We start from the raw sequence: 15849 nt of genomic DNA on the forward strand, positions 1-15849 counted from the left end.
GGCCGGGGGTTCAATCCCCGGCCCCACTTGTGTGGAGTTTGCATGTTCTCCCTGTGTCTGTGCGGGTTTTCTGCGGGAACTCCAGTTTCCTCCCACATCCCAAAAACATGCGTAGTAGGTTGATTGAAAACTCTAAATTGCCCGTAGGTGTGAATGGTTGTTTGTTTATATGTGCCCTGTGATTGGCTGGCGACCATTTTCTGTACCGCTTAAAATGGATGCATGGATCAAGTAGACCCTGAACTGGTTGCCAGCCAATCGCAGAGATGGATGGATATTAAATTCATTCATTCATTCACCTTACGTTCCGCTTATCCTCACTAGGGTCGCGGGTGTGCTGGAGCCTATCCCAGCTAAAAAATTGAATGGGTAGAATAAAATATTTTAATACATGAAATCAGTAAAACAAAGGCAATAAATTAAATTGATAAACAAATTTAATTGATGACTACAAAATAAGAAGGAAATAATTATATATAAACAATTTTTTAAAAATGATAAACATTTAAAAATGATTAAAATAAGTTTAATACATACATGAAATATAATATATTCAATCAAGAAAATAAAACAAAATGATCAACTAGTTAACAAATACCCAAAGTAAATGGATAATCAAAATAAATACATTAAATTGAATAAATTAAATCAATATCATATTTAAAAGTATGACCAAATTGAACACAAAATAAACACGTTATAGTAACAAAATACACAAATAAAATAAATAAAATTTAATGAACAACATCAAATAAAAATAAAAGAAATAAGAGGCAAGTTTCTTTCCCAATGTTGATAACATGCTAACAGTCTTCATTAAGTCATTATTTATCACATATTTTATGACGTGTTATTTTATCATGATGTTTTCTTTTGCGCCAAGTTACGTTATTTTTATTAGTCGGTGTAAAATAAAAACCTTTCCATCCATCTAACATATGACTTGTTTCACGAATCAATAACACACATGCACACACCCCGTCAGAATTAAAAGGCTTCCAATTGGGTGTAACACTGTGTGCGTGTGTGTGTGTGTGTGAGATGGGAATTCCCCTCAGCAGCTGGCTTGATAGATTATTGATGAGTGTGTTTGTGTGTGTGTGTGAGAGTGAGAAGATCACAGCAGCATTCCAGCTGACTGCTCCGTTGACCTCACACACACTTTGTAGTGTCAATTTGTATCACCCTCGACAACACACTCATCACGTACGTTCGTTCGTTCGTGTTCGTGTGTGTGGGTGTGTGTGTGTGCGTGTGCGCACGCGCGTGTATTTCAGGGGTGTGAATTCCATAGTTACAATACGACATCATTGCAATATCATCATGATACACTACCGGTAATTTAATTTCGTGATAGTTGTGCTGTACACACTGGAAGAAAAGCACGTATGATACGTAACCATATGCAACACATTACATATGTCAAACGTTACATAGGGAACTGAAGACGAGAACACTTATTACAAAATGTATTTTTTATTATGAGGGTTTTAAGCCTGGGTTAGGGATTTAAAAAAAAAAAAAAGGGTAAGGTTTTGAAATTAGGGTCTCAAGCCAGCGTTAAGATTTCAGAGAAAGATTTCAAGTCTGGCTTTGGCTTTTTAATCAAGTGCCAGGGTTTTAAATTAGGGTTTCAAGTGTGGGTTCATGTTTTAAACAAAGGGTGTTTCAAATTAGGATTTCAAGTCTGGGTTAGAGTTTTAAATTAGGGTTTTATGCTCAGCGAAGTGTGTTTAACAATGGTTAGGATTTCAAAGTAAGGTTTCAAGAGAGGGTTTGGGGTTTCAAGCCAGGTTTAGGGTTTCAAATTAGGAGTTGGTGTTTCCTATATGGGGTTTCAAACAAAGTTGGTGCTTCAAGTTGGTGCTTCAAAATAGAATTTCAGTCAGGGTCAGGGTTCAAACAAAGGACAGGATTTTAAATCACGGTTTTAAACAAGGGTTAGGCGATCGAATTAGGTTTTCAAGCCTGGGTAAGGGGTTTCAAATTAGGGTTCCAAGCTAGGCTTTTAGTGTATTGAACAAGGGTTAGGATTTCAAAGTAGGGCTTCAAGTGAGGGTTTCGGTTTTAAAGTAGGGTGTCAAGTTAGCCTTAAGTGTGTTAAACTAGAGTGTTGTTTTCAAAGTAGGGTTTCAAGTAGGGTTGGAACGACAAACCGATGCAACCGGATAGCCGTTGGAAAAGGTGAGAGATACGACTGCATCAGTAGCAGTGCGCCGCAGATTGTAAACATGCCCACAGTACGGCAAAGGTTGGTACATCTCGGCAATTGCCTTGTCCTCGCGGTCCACGTCTACGTTCGTGGTGGTACTGTGCGACCTAAGAAGACATTTCTGAGGGGACACGCAGCCAGGTATATCCCGAAGCTGCCACAACAATCGGCAGTTGAACTAAGCTAGTCATCGCGACTTAAAAGTTCAAAAAGTCAGTCAGCACTCAGCAAAAACAAAAACCAGTGCATGTGTGCAGTGGCGATCCTAGCTTGAATGGCACGTTGTTTTGAAATCAGTTTCATGTGTTGAAAAAGGGTTACGATTTCAAAGTACAATTTGGGTTAGGGTTTCAAGTCAGAGTCAGGATTTCAAGCCTCTGTTAGGGAGTTTAATAAGGGTTTGACTCCTGGTTTGGGGTTTTAAACAAGGGTTAGGGTTTTAGTGCTTGTGTTTAACAATTTCGGTAACTAACGGTCCTCTTGTTTTGATTTTTTTGTTTTTTGTTTAGGTGCGAGCGTTGCGATCGCAGTTTCACTCAGGCCACACAGCTGAGCCGTCACCAGAGATTACCGAACGAATGTAAACCCAACAGCGAAGGATCAGCGGGAGGGGAGTCCATAGAGGTGGACTAGAACACAACATAACAGAACCCGAACCCCACCACCATGCTCCCAACATGGCGGATGAAGCACAAACGTGCTTTCTTCATGTTCTCCCTTTGGCCTCCATAGTCCTTCCTGGCTTTTTCTACCGCTGCTCACATCCAACGAGACAAAAGTCGTTTACCACTCATGGAACTGACTTACAGCAAACTACTACCAAAGTTCTGCACCAGTTCTTCCAAAGCTGAATTTCAACCAACGTTCCACCAGGGTTCAACCGATGTTCTACTGAAGTGCTACCAGTTTATCCAAAGCTCTTCTGAAGTTCTTCCAATATTCTAACACATTTCTACCAACGTTCTACCAGGGTTTTACCAAAGGTATACAAAACCACTACCAAAGTTCCACCAACATTCTGCTAATGTTGTACCAAAGCGATACCAAAGTTCTTCCAAAGAACTATTGTAGTTCTACCATCATTCAACCAAATTCCTACCTTACTTACATTACTTTCTACCTAAAGTTCTACCGAGGTTCTACCAATGATATACCAAAGCTCTTCCAAATTACATATCACTAATTTAAGTTCCACTGCTTCCAAAGTCCTATAAAAATCTACTAAAGTTCCACTGAAGTTCTACTAATGTTGTACAAAAATTCTACTGAGTTTCCACAAATTCTACTAATGTTCTAAAAAATGTCTACCTAAGTTGTACCAGTGTTATACCAATGTTCTTCTAATGTTATGCCAAAGTTCCACTGGTGTTCTACCGAACTTCCTCCAAAGTTAAAAAACTCGTTCTGCCAAAGTTCTTTCAAAATTGTGCCAGAATTCTACTGGTTATATCAAAGGTCTAACAGTTTCACTGAAGTTCCAATGATCTTCTAATGAAGTTCTTCCGAAGTTTTAAAAAATTTCTCCAGAGTTCAACTGATGTTTTACTAAAGTTCTAGCCAAGTTCTACTAAAGTACCACAAAATCTCTTCCAAATCGCCACCAAAGTTCTACCAATGTTGTACAAAGGTTCTAATTAAGTTCTACCAATGTTATACTAAAGTTCCTCTGATGGTTCTACAAAATTTCTTTAAAAATTTAACCAATGTTTTAATAAAGTCCAACTTAGTTCTACCAAAGCTCTTCTGAAATTGTATCAAAATACCACTGGTTATACCAAAGGTCTACTGATCTACTGAACAAAAATTCTCCCGAAATTCAACTGCTGTTTTACTAATGTTCCACTTAAGTCCTACCGATGTTATACCAAATTTCCCCCAAAATTCAACCAATGTTTTACCGAAGTCTACCTAAGTTCCACTAAGGTTTCACCAAAATTCTATCGGAATGATACTTGTTATACCAAAGATCAACCCAAGTGCTATCAAAGTTCCACTGAGCTACTGAACTGAAAAATTCTACTGAACTGAAAAATTCTCCCAAAATGTCACTGATGTTTTACCAACGTCTACCTAAGTTTTCCTATGGTTACACCAAAGTTCTATCGGAATGATACCACCCCCCACACACAACAGACCCATACAACACTCGAATCCCATGTGTCATTGTACAAGTAATGCTTTACTTTCCTCATCTTGTTTACAGCTGGTGCTTTGTCTTTTGTCTTCTTTTCTTATATCATTTAGTTACCATTTTACTGTCCTTTGTTTTTTTTCTGTCACTCCCCTTTAAAAACTTTGTTCTGAACGACTGTAATTCTCCTACGATTGGCTGGCAACCAGTTCAGGGTGTACCCCGCCTCCTGCCCGATGACAGCTGGGAGAGGCTCCAGCACTCCCGCAACCCTTGTGAGGATAACGGGCTCGGAAAATGGATGGATGGATGGACTGTAATTCTCAATAAATAGCCACCAGAATACAAATAAACCACAGTGGCAGCTTAAAAAGTCCACAGTGACAGTAAAACTGTTCCGGCATAAAAGGGATACAGAGCTTCCTTTCTACTTGACCTAACAGAGGGGGGGGGAACAAAAAAAACAACAACAACAAAAAGTTGTTATACCAAAGATCAACCCAAGTTCTATCAAAGTTCTACTGAGCTACTGAACATCTTCCCAAGTTCTACTAAAATTCTCCCAAAATTCAACGGATATTTTACCAAAGCTCCGCAAAAGTCCTACTAATGTTATACGTAATTTCCCCTGAAATTCAAATGATGAGTTCTCCTGAAGTTTGCTAATGTTCAACCAAAGTTCTTCTAAAATGTTAAAATTTAACTGGTCTTTTAACAAAGTTCTACTTAAGTTCACTGATGTTCTACCAAACCTTTTCCAAAGTTTTACAAAAATTCTCCCAAAATCCTCCTGATGTTTTACCAAAGGTTTCCCTAATTTCTACTTAAGTTCCAATGTTCTTCCAAAGGTTCACTGCAGTCCTTCCATAGCTGCAAGTTCTACCAAAGTTCTATAAAAAGTTCCACAAGTTCTACCAAAATTCTTCCACAGTGCTACAATATAATTCCTGACCTTCTACAAATGTCCTGATGATCTACAAAAAAGTTGGTTCTACTAATGTTCCATTGAAGTTCTACAGATGTACTAACATTCCACTGACGTTTTACCAAAGTTCTCATGAAGTTCTGAGGTCTCGAGGGGAGCAGCCTTAAGGAGAAGACATCTTAAAAGAGGATCCCTCTTGTGGCAAGGAGGTTTACTGCAGCTATGACTTGTTTCAGACTTTTCCCCTAAACCAGACCACAGAAGGTTTGACACCTCACAGCAAACCAAAGATTGTTGGACTTTATCTTGGATATTTTGCAGACAAAGAAAAGAAAAACAACATGAAAAAAGGGAGGCGGAGACCAAAATAAACACGTCACTGACGTCATGGACAAAGAAATAAAAATAATATTTATCTTGGCGGCACTTTGACTTATGTTATTTAACTTTGTTTGCATTTTCACGTGACCAAAGACGCTCGTCATCAATGTTTTTTTCGTGTGTTTATTTTATTTTATTTTTTACCCAAAAGAAGAAAATACACACTCGACACACCAAAGTTTTGGACCATTGTGTCACTTTGACATCACGGACACTTTCATGTTTGTTTAGGTTTAGTTTTTTATTTTTATCAATCAGCCAATCACTTCCTGTTTCAGAGCTGAACTCAGTGAATGAACAATCAAGTTTGAACTCTTAAGGCGGAAACAGGGTACACATGTACAGATAAAAGGGCCGATTTTGTGTCAGATTACCCCATTTCGATCAAAGTTGGCAAAGACCCGATTATCGCATGTCTCGAAAGATAGGGTTAGGGAGGTGTGTTAAGAGTGATCTTTACTCACCAATCTGATCGGAAATCGTAAAGTAGGTACAAACATACTGATAATCGGGCCAATTTTAGGTAAGACTCCCCGACCAATTATGGTGTTTCTCAAAAAATGATCCTGAGCGATTACTGTGGTGTGGGATGACGTAATGTTTAAATGGGTTAACAAACAAGCCGATAATCAAGCCCATTTTGAACATTTTTCCCTCCCTTGCCGTCAAAGACAGCAAACCAAAAAGTGTACGCGTATACCCCGCTTAAATGTGTTGAACTGAACAGGAAGTGGCTGCTATTTGCTGATGATGACAAAGATGACTTTGTGTAAGAAAAAACGAACGTCAAACAAATGCTGATGCTTTTTGTCTCGCTCATGTTTGCATGATTTTAAAAATAAAAAAGTGAGACCTGAAGAAACCGAACTTCAAATAAGAGTCCATTTTGTCAACTCACAAATGTTAATCCTTTCTTTTTGTGTGCTACTACAAGCTTTCTGACATTGCTGTGTGAAAATGCACAAAGGATACAGAAAGACAGCACATTTGACAACCAATGTACCTGAAATCACTCAGATTTAGTGGGGCGGTTCTGTCTCATGGAAATGCAGTGTACGGCTTTCGTAACCGTGATGACCGGGGTCGAAGCTACGAAGCGAGGGCTATTAAGTGTTGCCAATGTAGCCATCTGCTAATACTTAGTGACAGCTTGTAAAGCAAATGTCATTTAATATTTGATTGTATTTTCTCTGCTGGAGGCGCAGCACTTCATCACCAAGCTGCCCAATTTACACTTTGTCACTTATTGTCGTGCACGCAGCGGCCACAAATACACCTCTGCGCCACCACGTCGACAACTTATTCGAACATTTGAGTATGTGCCGCTTATGCTGGTAACACACAGTGCAGCTCTGCTTACCTTTTGGCTTTGGCTTGATGGTGCTTCCATGTAGTCGCTTGGAAATGGTGGTTCTTCACCCAGTCTAGCTGCCGAGTAATGGGTGAAGAAACTCGATGAAGGGCGTGATTATGTAAATTAGCCAAATTACGATGTCACAATTGGACGGATTTTCATCAATATTCAGATAGAAAATTGACTTGGTTGTTTAATTTCAGATGGGAGGCCAGACACATACCTCCTTGTATGCAAACATCGTCCCATTTATTGATAATTAAATTCTGAAAATCAAGAACGGAAAGTTAGGTTTTACAAGAAAATGTCTTCGGCAAGGCCGTAGCGCCTTCTGTCACGTGACACCAAAACCCATATAAATAAATGAAAGACCTTGTGATTATTAACATGGTACTTTCAAGTTAAAAAGCTGTCAGGATTAACCTAGCCTAGCATAAGGTGGCTAACACTTCCCTGAGTGCAACACGTTTCCTGCTCTGATCTAACCTGCCTGTGCATCGACTGGCCGTCAGCTGGCGCCAGCCATGGCGTCGCCGATCTGCCGGTTGAGCTCTGCGATGATGCGGTCATCGTGTCCATAGACGCCAGTCCGGAGAAGCGTGTCACGCTCCTCCAAAAGGCGGCTCAGGTGCTCCTCGGTGTTATGGTTCAAACTGGGGGCCGGGGCTGAGGTCGCCGGGCCTATATCCCCCTGCTGCTTCAACCTTGTAGGGAGAAATAGTTAACAATTATGAAAAATATTGTGGAAATGTTGTGGGATCCAAGCAGGCATGTTTGTGGGGAAGAGGCAGGAAAGTTGTGGAATATTGGGGAGACGTAGGAAGGAAATGGGAGGTAGGTAGTGGTACAGTACAGAGTAATGAAAGTCGTAAAGTTTGAAAGTAATGAGCGATGGAAGGGAAAATGTTAAGAATGTTATAGGGGGAAAAAAAGACATTTGATGAAGAGAGAAGGGAATGTAGTAGGCCCAAGGTGGGAAATTGTGCGGAATATTGGGGACAAATTGGATGGAGTGAGGAGAAAAAGAATATTCGAGAGACATTGGAGGGGGAGAGGGACGACTCTAATTGGGCCAAGGCGGGAAAATATTGGGGAGAAATTGGAGTGAGGCAGGAAAGTTGGGCAAATATTTAGAAATGCAGAAAGGCATGGAATATTGAGGAGACCTTGGATGGTCAGAGGCAGGAATGCAGTTGGGAATACTGGGGAGACCTTGGATGTGCAGAGGCGGGAATGCAGTACGACCAAAGCGTAAAGTTGTGGGAATGCTGTCTTGGGGAGACATTAGCACCTTGGGCCTGATTTTGAGGTGGTCACCTGTTGAGTTGATTCATGATGTCTCCCAGTTCCTGTCGCTCTTGTCGGACCGCCTCCTTTTCCTCGGTGGCCGCGGAGCGCAGTCTCATGGCGTCCATCTCCGCCTGCTGCTTCTTCAGAAGCATCATGGCATTCTCCTGCTCGTGCAACACGCACGCGACAACAGTGCGGGGTTCATGGACTCATCGGTAACATATCGTCCTTCATCATCCAATCAAATGAGGAATTTGGTCCGGTATGAGATTACAATGTTTAATTCTCTTTGTTTAGGTGTCTTCCATTGTTGTTTGAGGTGTTGTCCCTGCGTGCTTGCCGTACTGTTTCTGTGGCCCTGAAGGATGAATAACGTGCGCTACAGTTTCCACACACAAATATTGTCCATATTTTACAGGAGACTAAAAAACACTGCTTAAATAAAAGACAATTATCTTATATTTTGCCAAACTGCGCAGAAATAGAGGCTGACAAGGGAGTGGCTTTTGACTTACGCTCCCTCCCACTGCCGCAGAGATTGATCCCATTCCCTCCCAATCCCCAGCCAAAATTTTACAGAATCCCCCCCCCCCTTTTTTTTTATGAGAATCGATGGGAGTGGAAACCTACCGTTATGGTTGGCTCCTGAGGACTTACTTTCACGTGACTAATAGTAAGATTCACTCCAACGGGACCTGGTAGGAATCCCGAAAAAAATGTCAGCCTCTACGCGGAAGTACCGATACTAAGAATATGTGAAATCGTGTCATTTTTGACAGCGAGGCATCACAATACTACAACCCCAATTCCAATGAAGTTGGAACATTGTGTTAAACATAAATAAAAACAGAATACAATAATTTGCAAATCATGCTCAACCTATATTTAATTGAATACACTACATAGACAAGATATTTAATGTTCAAAATGATAAACTTTATTGTTTTTAGCAAATAATCATTAACTTCGAATTTTATGGCTGTAACATGTTCCAAAAAAGCTGGGACAGGGTCATGTTTACCACTGTGTTACATCACCTTTTCTTTTAACAACATTGTTGAAGCTTTGCAGGTGGAATTCTTTCCCATTCTTGCTTGATGTACAGCTTCAGCTGTTCAACAGTTCCGGGGTCTCCGTTGTCGTATTTTACGCTTCATAATGCGCCACACATTTTCAATGGGAGACAGGTCTAGGACTACAGGCAGGCCAGTCTAGTACCCGCACTCCTTTACTATGAAGCCACGCTGTTGTAACATGTGCAGAATGTGGTTTGGCATTGTCTTGCTGAAATAAGTAGGGGCAAAAAGACCTTGCTTGGATGGCAGCATATGTTTCTCCAAAACCTGTATGTACCTTTCAGCATGAATGGTGCCTTCACAGATCTGTAAGTTACCCATGCCATTGGCACTAACACAGCCCCATACCGTCACAGATGCTGGCTTTTGAACTTTGTGTCAATAACAGTTCGGATGGTTCTTTTCCTTTTTGCCCAGGAGGACACGACGTCCACAATTTCCAAAAACAATTTGAAATGTGGACTCGTCGGACCACAGACACTTTTCCACTTTGCGTCAGTCCATCTTAGATGAGCTCGGCCCCAGAGAAGCCGGCGGCGTTTCTGGGTGTTGTTGATAAATGGCTTTTGCTTTGCATAGTAGAGTTTCAAGTTGCACTTACAGATGTAGCGCCGAACTGTATTTACTGACATTGGTTTTCTGAAGTGTTCCTGAGCCCATGTGGTGATATCCATGATGTCAGTTTTTGATGCAGTGCCGCCTGAGGGATCAAAGGTCACGGGCATTCAATGTTGGTTTTCGGCCTTGCCGCTAACATGCAGTGATTTCTCCAGATTCTCTGAACCTTTTGATGATATTATGGACCGTAAATGATGAAATCCCTAAATTCCTTGCAATTGTACGTTGAGGAACATTGTCCTTAAACTGTTCGACTATTTTCTCACGCACTTGTTCACAAAGAGGTGAACCTCGCCCCATCTTTGCTTGTGAATGACTGAGCAATTCAGGGACGCTCCTTTTATACCCAATCATGGCACCCACCTGTTCCCAATTAGCCTGTTCACCTGTGGGATTTTCCAAACAGGTGTTTGATGAGCATTCCTCAACTTTCTCAGTTTTTTTTGCCACCTGTCCCAGCTTTTTTGGAACGTGTTGAAGCCATAAAATTCTAAGTTAATGATTATTTGCTAAAAACAATCAAGTTTATCAGTTTGAACATTAAATGTCTTTGTAGTGTATTCATTTAATATAGGTTGAACATGATTTGCAAATCATTGCATTCTGTTTTTATTTGTTTAACACAACGTCCCAACTTCATTGCAATTGGGGTTATACACCCAGCGAGCCCCACTGCCGCCATCGGCCCCACCTTCCCCGGAGAGCATGGGGGCCACAGCCACCAACAGGGCCCAATGCAGGAGCCAGCCGCCACCCCCGCCAAAAAAAAATTATTTAAAAAAAAAAAAAAAAAAAAAAACAGTCATTGTCTGCCAAAGCAAGCCTATGCTAACTTCCATCAGCCTGACTATATAGCGTTTAGCATTATATGTTAGCTTCAGCTAATTATATGGTTTAATTCAATATTTTGGTGCTGAAATATACAGTTTGATTCTCTTTTGTTTTATGTGTCAGTTTTCCAGTAAAGTTCAACTGGGAGTAACAAAAACAGCTTGAAGAAAGCGCATTTTGCTTTTGAGAATTTAGAACTGTTTGAGTTATCCCTCAAAGTGATGAGTCTCAGCGAGAAAGTGAGAAAAGGCACGAAGTAATACTTAAAATGGGTCTTTTAATAAGCTTAAATTGTGTGAGATTCACTTATTTTTTAAATATGGTTTCTCTACATTGCAGCTTTTCATCCATTGCTAGTGAGTCTGGAACGTAACCCCCACCATAAACGAGGATTTCACTATACACTTTTTTTTTTTTTTTCATGAAACCGTGAGAAAAATGCAGCAGGAACTGAGGAATTCTCACGGCGGCCGACAAGTCGGGAGAGAAAGAGAAAAAAACAAGCGTCGGTAAGTCGTATTTCTGTCGTCCTACTCGCTCGGCGTTCGGCGAGCCACTCGTTAATCACGAAGCAAAAACAAAAAAGCTCTGCCCTCCTTTAATGCCGACGTGCGCCGTAAATTCAAAGTGAACGCTTTAATAAAGCAATCAAAGCCTCATAAGTCTGACCTCACACTTAAAGTGGGTTTCAATAGTCTTGACTTTTCTTTACCAAACAAATTTTGTGGCACACAAGGATGTGGGATAAAGGCAGGAATGCTGTGGGCGGAAAAAGGTGAGAAATCCTGCGGCACATCGGCGGGTGCAAAAAAAAAAAGTGTAAGGACAGATGATGGAGATGAGCAAAAATGCAGAGGAAAAGAAGTAACATTGTGAGAATGTACTGGAAAGGAGGTGCAAAGTTGTGGCGAGACATGGAAGGGAAACACCAGTGGTGCCTTGGGATGAGAGTTTATTCCATTCTGTGACCATGCTCATAACACAAAACTCATATTTCAAATCATCTTTCGCCAATTAAATGAATGGAATTGTCATTAACATTCACTGCCAGCCCTTCCACTTAGCATGGATACTTGGATTCTAAGTCCGTCAATGGCAGCGAATTAGTTTTAATCAGTTCCAGCCTCCCTCTAATCTGTGAAAAACGAGTTTATTCAAGTTAATTAGCGACTTTGTTCTTCTACTCTTTTTTTTTAGCTTGCAGTAAACAAGTAGCTCAATGCATGCACCACACCACACTGCCCCAAAGAGGGCAAGCCACACAAAGCAGGAACAGTCATTGACTGGATAAAAACACAGGCTTTTTAAATTCCTGACTGCGAAATGAAATCAGACTAAAGTTTTCCTGTTTTAGGTCAAATAGGATTATCAAAATGCTAGAGGCCAGAATAATGAGAGGATTTCTTTAGATAAATATAATAGACAATACAGTCATGGCTAAAAGCATTGGCACGCTCTTAGCCATGACCATTTAATTTTCTTTCATTTTTTATTTATATTATTTGAATATGTTATTATATTACTTGGGCGGCACGGTTGACAACTGGTTAGCACATCAGCCTCACAGTTCAGAGGACTGGGGTTCAAATCCCGGCCTCGCCTGTGTGGAGTTTGCATGTTCTCCCCGTGCCTGCGTGGGTTTTCTCCAGGTACTCTGGTGTCTCCCCACATCCCCAAAACATGCATGGTAGGTGAATTGAAGACTAAATTGCCCATAGGTGGGAATGTGTGTGCGAATGGTTGCTTGTCTATATGTGCCCTGCGATTGGCTGGCGACCAGTTCAGGGTGTACCCCGCCTCTCGCCCAGAGTTAGCGGGGATAGGCTCCAGCACGCTAGTGAAGTTAAGCAGTATGGAAACTGGATCGATGGATTATTTTACTTGGTACCAATTTATTTTATGGTTGTTCTTTTAAGTTATATTTTGAATTGAGTTTTGGTAGTTCAATAAATACAAAGTTTTGAAATAAATGAATGATCATGTTTATTAATCATAATCTCAGTATCAATCAAAATAATTGTAATTGTGATTATTCTTTCCATAATCGCCCCTCCGCCATTCACATTGCGCAGGCGTACAAGAGCTGCGAAGCAAACCCAAACAAACTTCACATCTTATAGCCAATAGCACTTAACAGATAAATTGAAGAATTTACAACTAATCAATATGAACGGTATCAGCAGTGATAGGCAGATCTCACTCGGGGATGATCGGTATCCGAATCGGCACCAAAAAATAACCCTGATCGGAGCACTCCTAGTATAAATGTGTTGCTCCACTTAAAGGGTTAGGACGCTGTGACATTGATGCAAGTTTCGTTCGCTATATGCGGAGCATCACGTGACCAATGCGGAAAACCGGATAGCTGACTCCCCGTGTATGCTATGCTAACGAGCATAACAAGGATTTATGACATGCTTGTTTGAAGCCGAACTTCCTAAGATTTTGTTTTCTTGATGGCTGGTGTCTTCGGACAAAAGTTAAATACACACGCGGCTGGGCGATATGGGTGAAAATATATCACAATCTAAGTATTTCATATGAGTCGATATTGATGATTATTATTATTTTTTTGCCTATTAAAAATAATGACCCAGAGAAAAAAGGGTGAATTTAGATCATTTTATTTCAAAATGTAATCTTTAACCTTTTAAAAGAGGAAAACACAACTATTATCCCAGATATTTTTCTCTTTTCAATTATCCATTTGATATCTCAAGATCAGTGCCGTACTGGGGGACACTAGATCACCCCAGGACGTTTTATAATTTTTTGGGTTTTAATTATTAGTATTTTAATATCTGTGATTATAAGTGTACACCTTTAGGGGCCGGGTGGGGGTGAGTACTGCGACGGGAGCGAAGGAAAAGAGAGTCTAAAGACGCAATTTCTGTTTAAAAAAAAAAGGGCGAGTGAGTTTGATGACGTAACCAATTTTCCTTAGCTGCACCGTGACAGGTCGAGAGGGTAGATCTCAATTCTCTTCCCTCCTATCTATCTATACATATATATAAGGCTTTACACTGATCAGGATTTTTGGGGCCGATCACCGATCAGCAACTTTAAAAAAAATGATAACCCATCACCGATCCGATCACAAGATGGAGCTATGTGTCCATTTACATGACTTTTTCATTTATTGTATATACTTGTGTACTGTATACTTAGTACTGTATCCATCCATCCATTTTCTGTACCGCTTATCCTCACTAAGGTTGCGGGCGCGCTGGAGCCCATCCCAGCTCAAAATTATTTTCTAGCATTTTAGACAAAAGTGAAAACATTAATGACCTCTAGGGGGCATTCAAGGATTGGCCACTGACATAAGTTTAGTTCAAATCAACATTACAACATGACAGAAATAATGGGTGCTAACTTACTGTAATTAAATTACTTTATTTTGCAATTTAATCACTTTAATAAATACTGTTGATGACTCGCTTACTCCAACTTTCTCACTGTCCCGGCTATATGGACGGGTGTTGTCCAGAGTTTTGAGTCCATTTGGCTTTTCCTGTTCAAATAAACATTTGAGTAGTTTTTTTTTGTTTTATGTTTAGTTTGACAGTAAACCTCAACTTTAAGTGGCTATAAACAGATTAAAGCCTCTTTTTGAAGATTTGTTCACTATCTGTCAAACCGTTGCTTGTTGTGAAGGTAAGTTGAATTAATTTCACTAATACCATCCACACGCAGATCTAAACGTTTTGCTAAAAAAAGATTGAATGACGTCTCGCATCTTAAAAACTCGTAAACCGGGTGACTCATATCAAGGTACAACTGTAGCGGGAATAGTGAGACATTGAAGAGAAAGTGGGAGATACGTTGGGACACTGTTGGGGACAGTTTCAACGGACGGATGCGAGAATGTAAGGAGATATTAAAGGGAAAGTGGCAGGAAATTTGTGGTGGTATACATGGAAGACATAGGATGGACAGAAGCCGGTTTGTCACCAGGCGGTGGGAAAAAAACATTCTTATGGAGGCTGTCGCCGTTCCAGCCGACGGTGGATGGGAAAAATGGAGATAGGCAGGATCAGCGCACGGAGAAAAACATGCTTCACGTGCACGCGTGTTGACACAAGCTGCTCCCCGAGGAGCGGCTGGCCGTCTGGATTAGCGAGCGTCTTCGGGCTAATTGCTGGAATAACAAACGTTCCCGAGACGCGGTGCCAAGGACAAGACGAGGTCATGTCCTCCAACAAGAGAAAAGCTCCAAAAACTCATCGAGTCATTCATCTCCCACCAGCTCCCCACCACTAATTCCCATTCTCGGACGCTGAGGTCAAACCCAGTGGCGGGCCATGCATTTGGTGCCTGGGCCTTCAGCGAGGCTTGCATCCAACCTAATCCACCTGCTTAGCAACGCCACTGAATCATATCGTTCTAGATGAACCAATGTCGTCCTTGAATCGAATCGCAACCATGAATCGTGATAGGAATCAAACCATTGTTTAAATGAATCGTTACACCCCTACACTCCAGAGATGCTGGTTATTAAATGTATTAATGATGCAATATCGCAACAGGTGTGTTTTGCTAGACAAGGTTGGCTGTAACAAGTTTTGCTTTGACCAACCAATCACAATAAAAATACTGACATCATTGAGGGCCAGTGGCCTGGCCCTGTAAGGATGAGGTCGCTATATGTGGAACGTCACGTGACCAATCCCAGAAAACAGGTTTGGGAACTTTCTGTGTATCTCGTGCTATCTATGGTTTGATGACATGATGGTTTGAAACCAAACTTACAAATATGAAGTTTTCTCTATGCCAGTTGACTTAAACACATGTACAAACCTCAATTCCAATTGAAGTTTGGACTAGTGATGCAATGAAATAAAAATTATTGACCGAAACCAAAAACTGAAACTGGGCAGTCCAATAGGGTAGAGGCGGGGTCCACCCTGAACTGGTCGCCAGCCAGTCGCAGGGTACATAAAAACAAACAACCGTTCACACTCACATTCACACCTGCGGGCAATTCAGAGTCTTCAATCAACCTACCATGCATGTTTTTGGGATGTGGGA

At 40.9% G+C, this 15849-nt stretch overlaps 2 protein-coding genes across 3 annotated transcripts in view; one reads left to right on the forward strand and one right to left on the reverse strand.

Annotated features, from left to right (window-relative positions):
* prdm6 (PR domain containing 6) overlaps positions 1 to 6509 on the forward strand; it is a 33229-nt gene extending 26720 nt beyond the window's left edge. For both annotated transcript variants that reach the window (XM_061672486.1, XM_061672487.1), the window contains one exon: positions 2722 to 6509. In XM_061672486.1, the coding sequence (XP_061528470.1) occupies positions 2722 to 2845 (124 nt within the window). In that variant the 3' untranslated portion in view covers positions 2846 to 6509. The remainder of the gene's footprint in view (positions 1 to 2721) is intronic.
* Positions 6510 to 6879: 370 nt separating this feature from the next.
* cep120 (centrosomal protein 120) overlaps positions 6880 to 15849 on the reverse strand; it is a 42423-nt gene continuing 33453 nt past the window's right edge. Inside the window, exons 17-18 of the mRNA XM_061672467.1 lie at positions 8321 to 8457; positions 6880 to 7707 (exon numbers count right to left, since the gene is read on the reverse strand). Of these exons, the coding sequence (XP_061528451.1) occupies positions 7512 to 7707; positions 8321 to 8457 (333 nt within the window). The 3' untranslated portion in view covers positions 6880 to 7511. The remainder of the gene's footprint in view (positions 7708 to 8320; positions 8458 to 15849) is intronic.

This window comes from Phycodurus eques, chromosome 3 (genome assembly GCF_024500275.1).
Source record: "Phycodurus eques isolate BA_2022a chromosome 3, UOR_Pequ_1.1, whole genome shotgun sequence".
NCBI classification, from domain to species: Eukaryota; Metazoa; Chordata; class Actinopteri; order Syngnathiformes; family Syngnathidae; genus Phycodurus; species Phycodurus eques.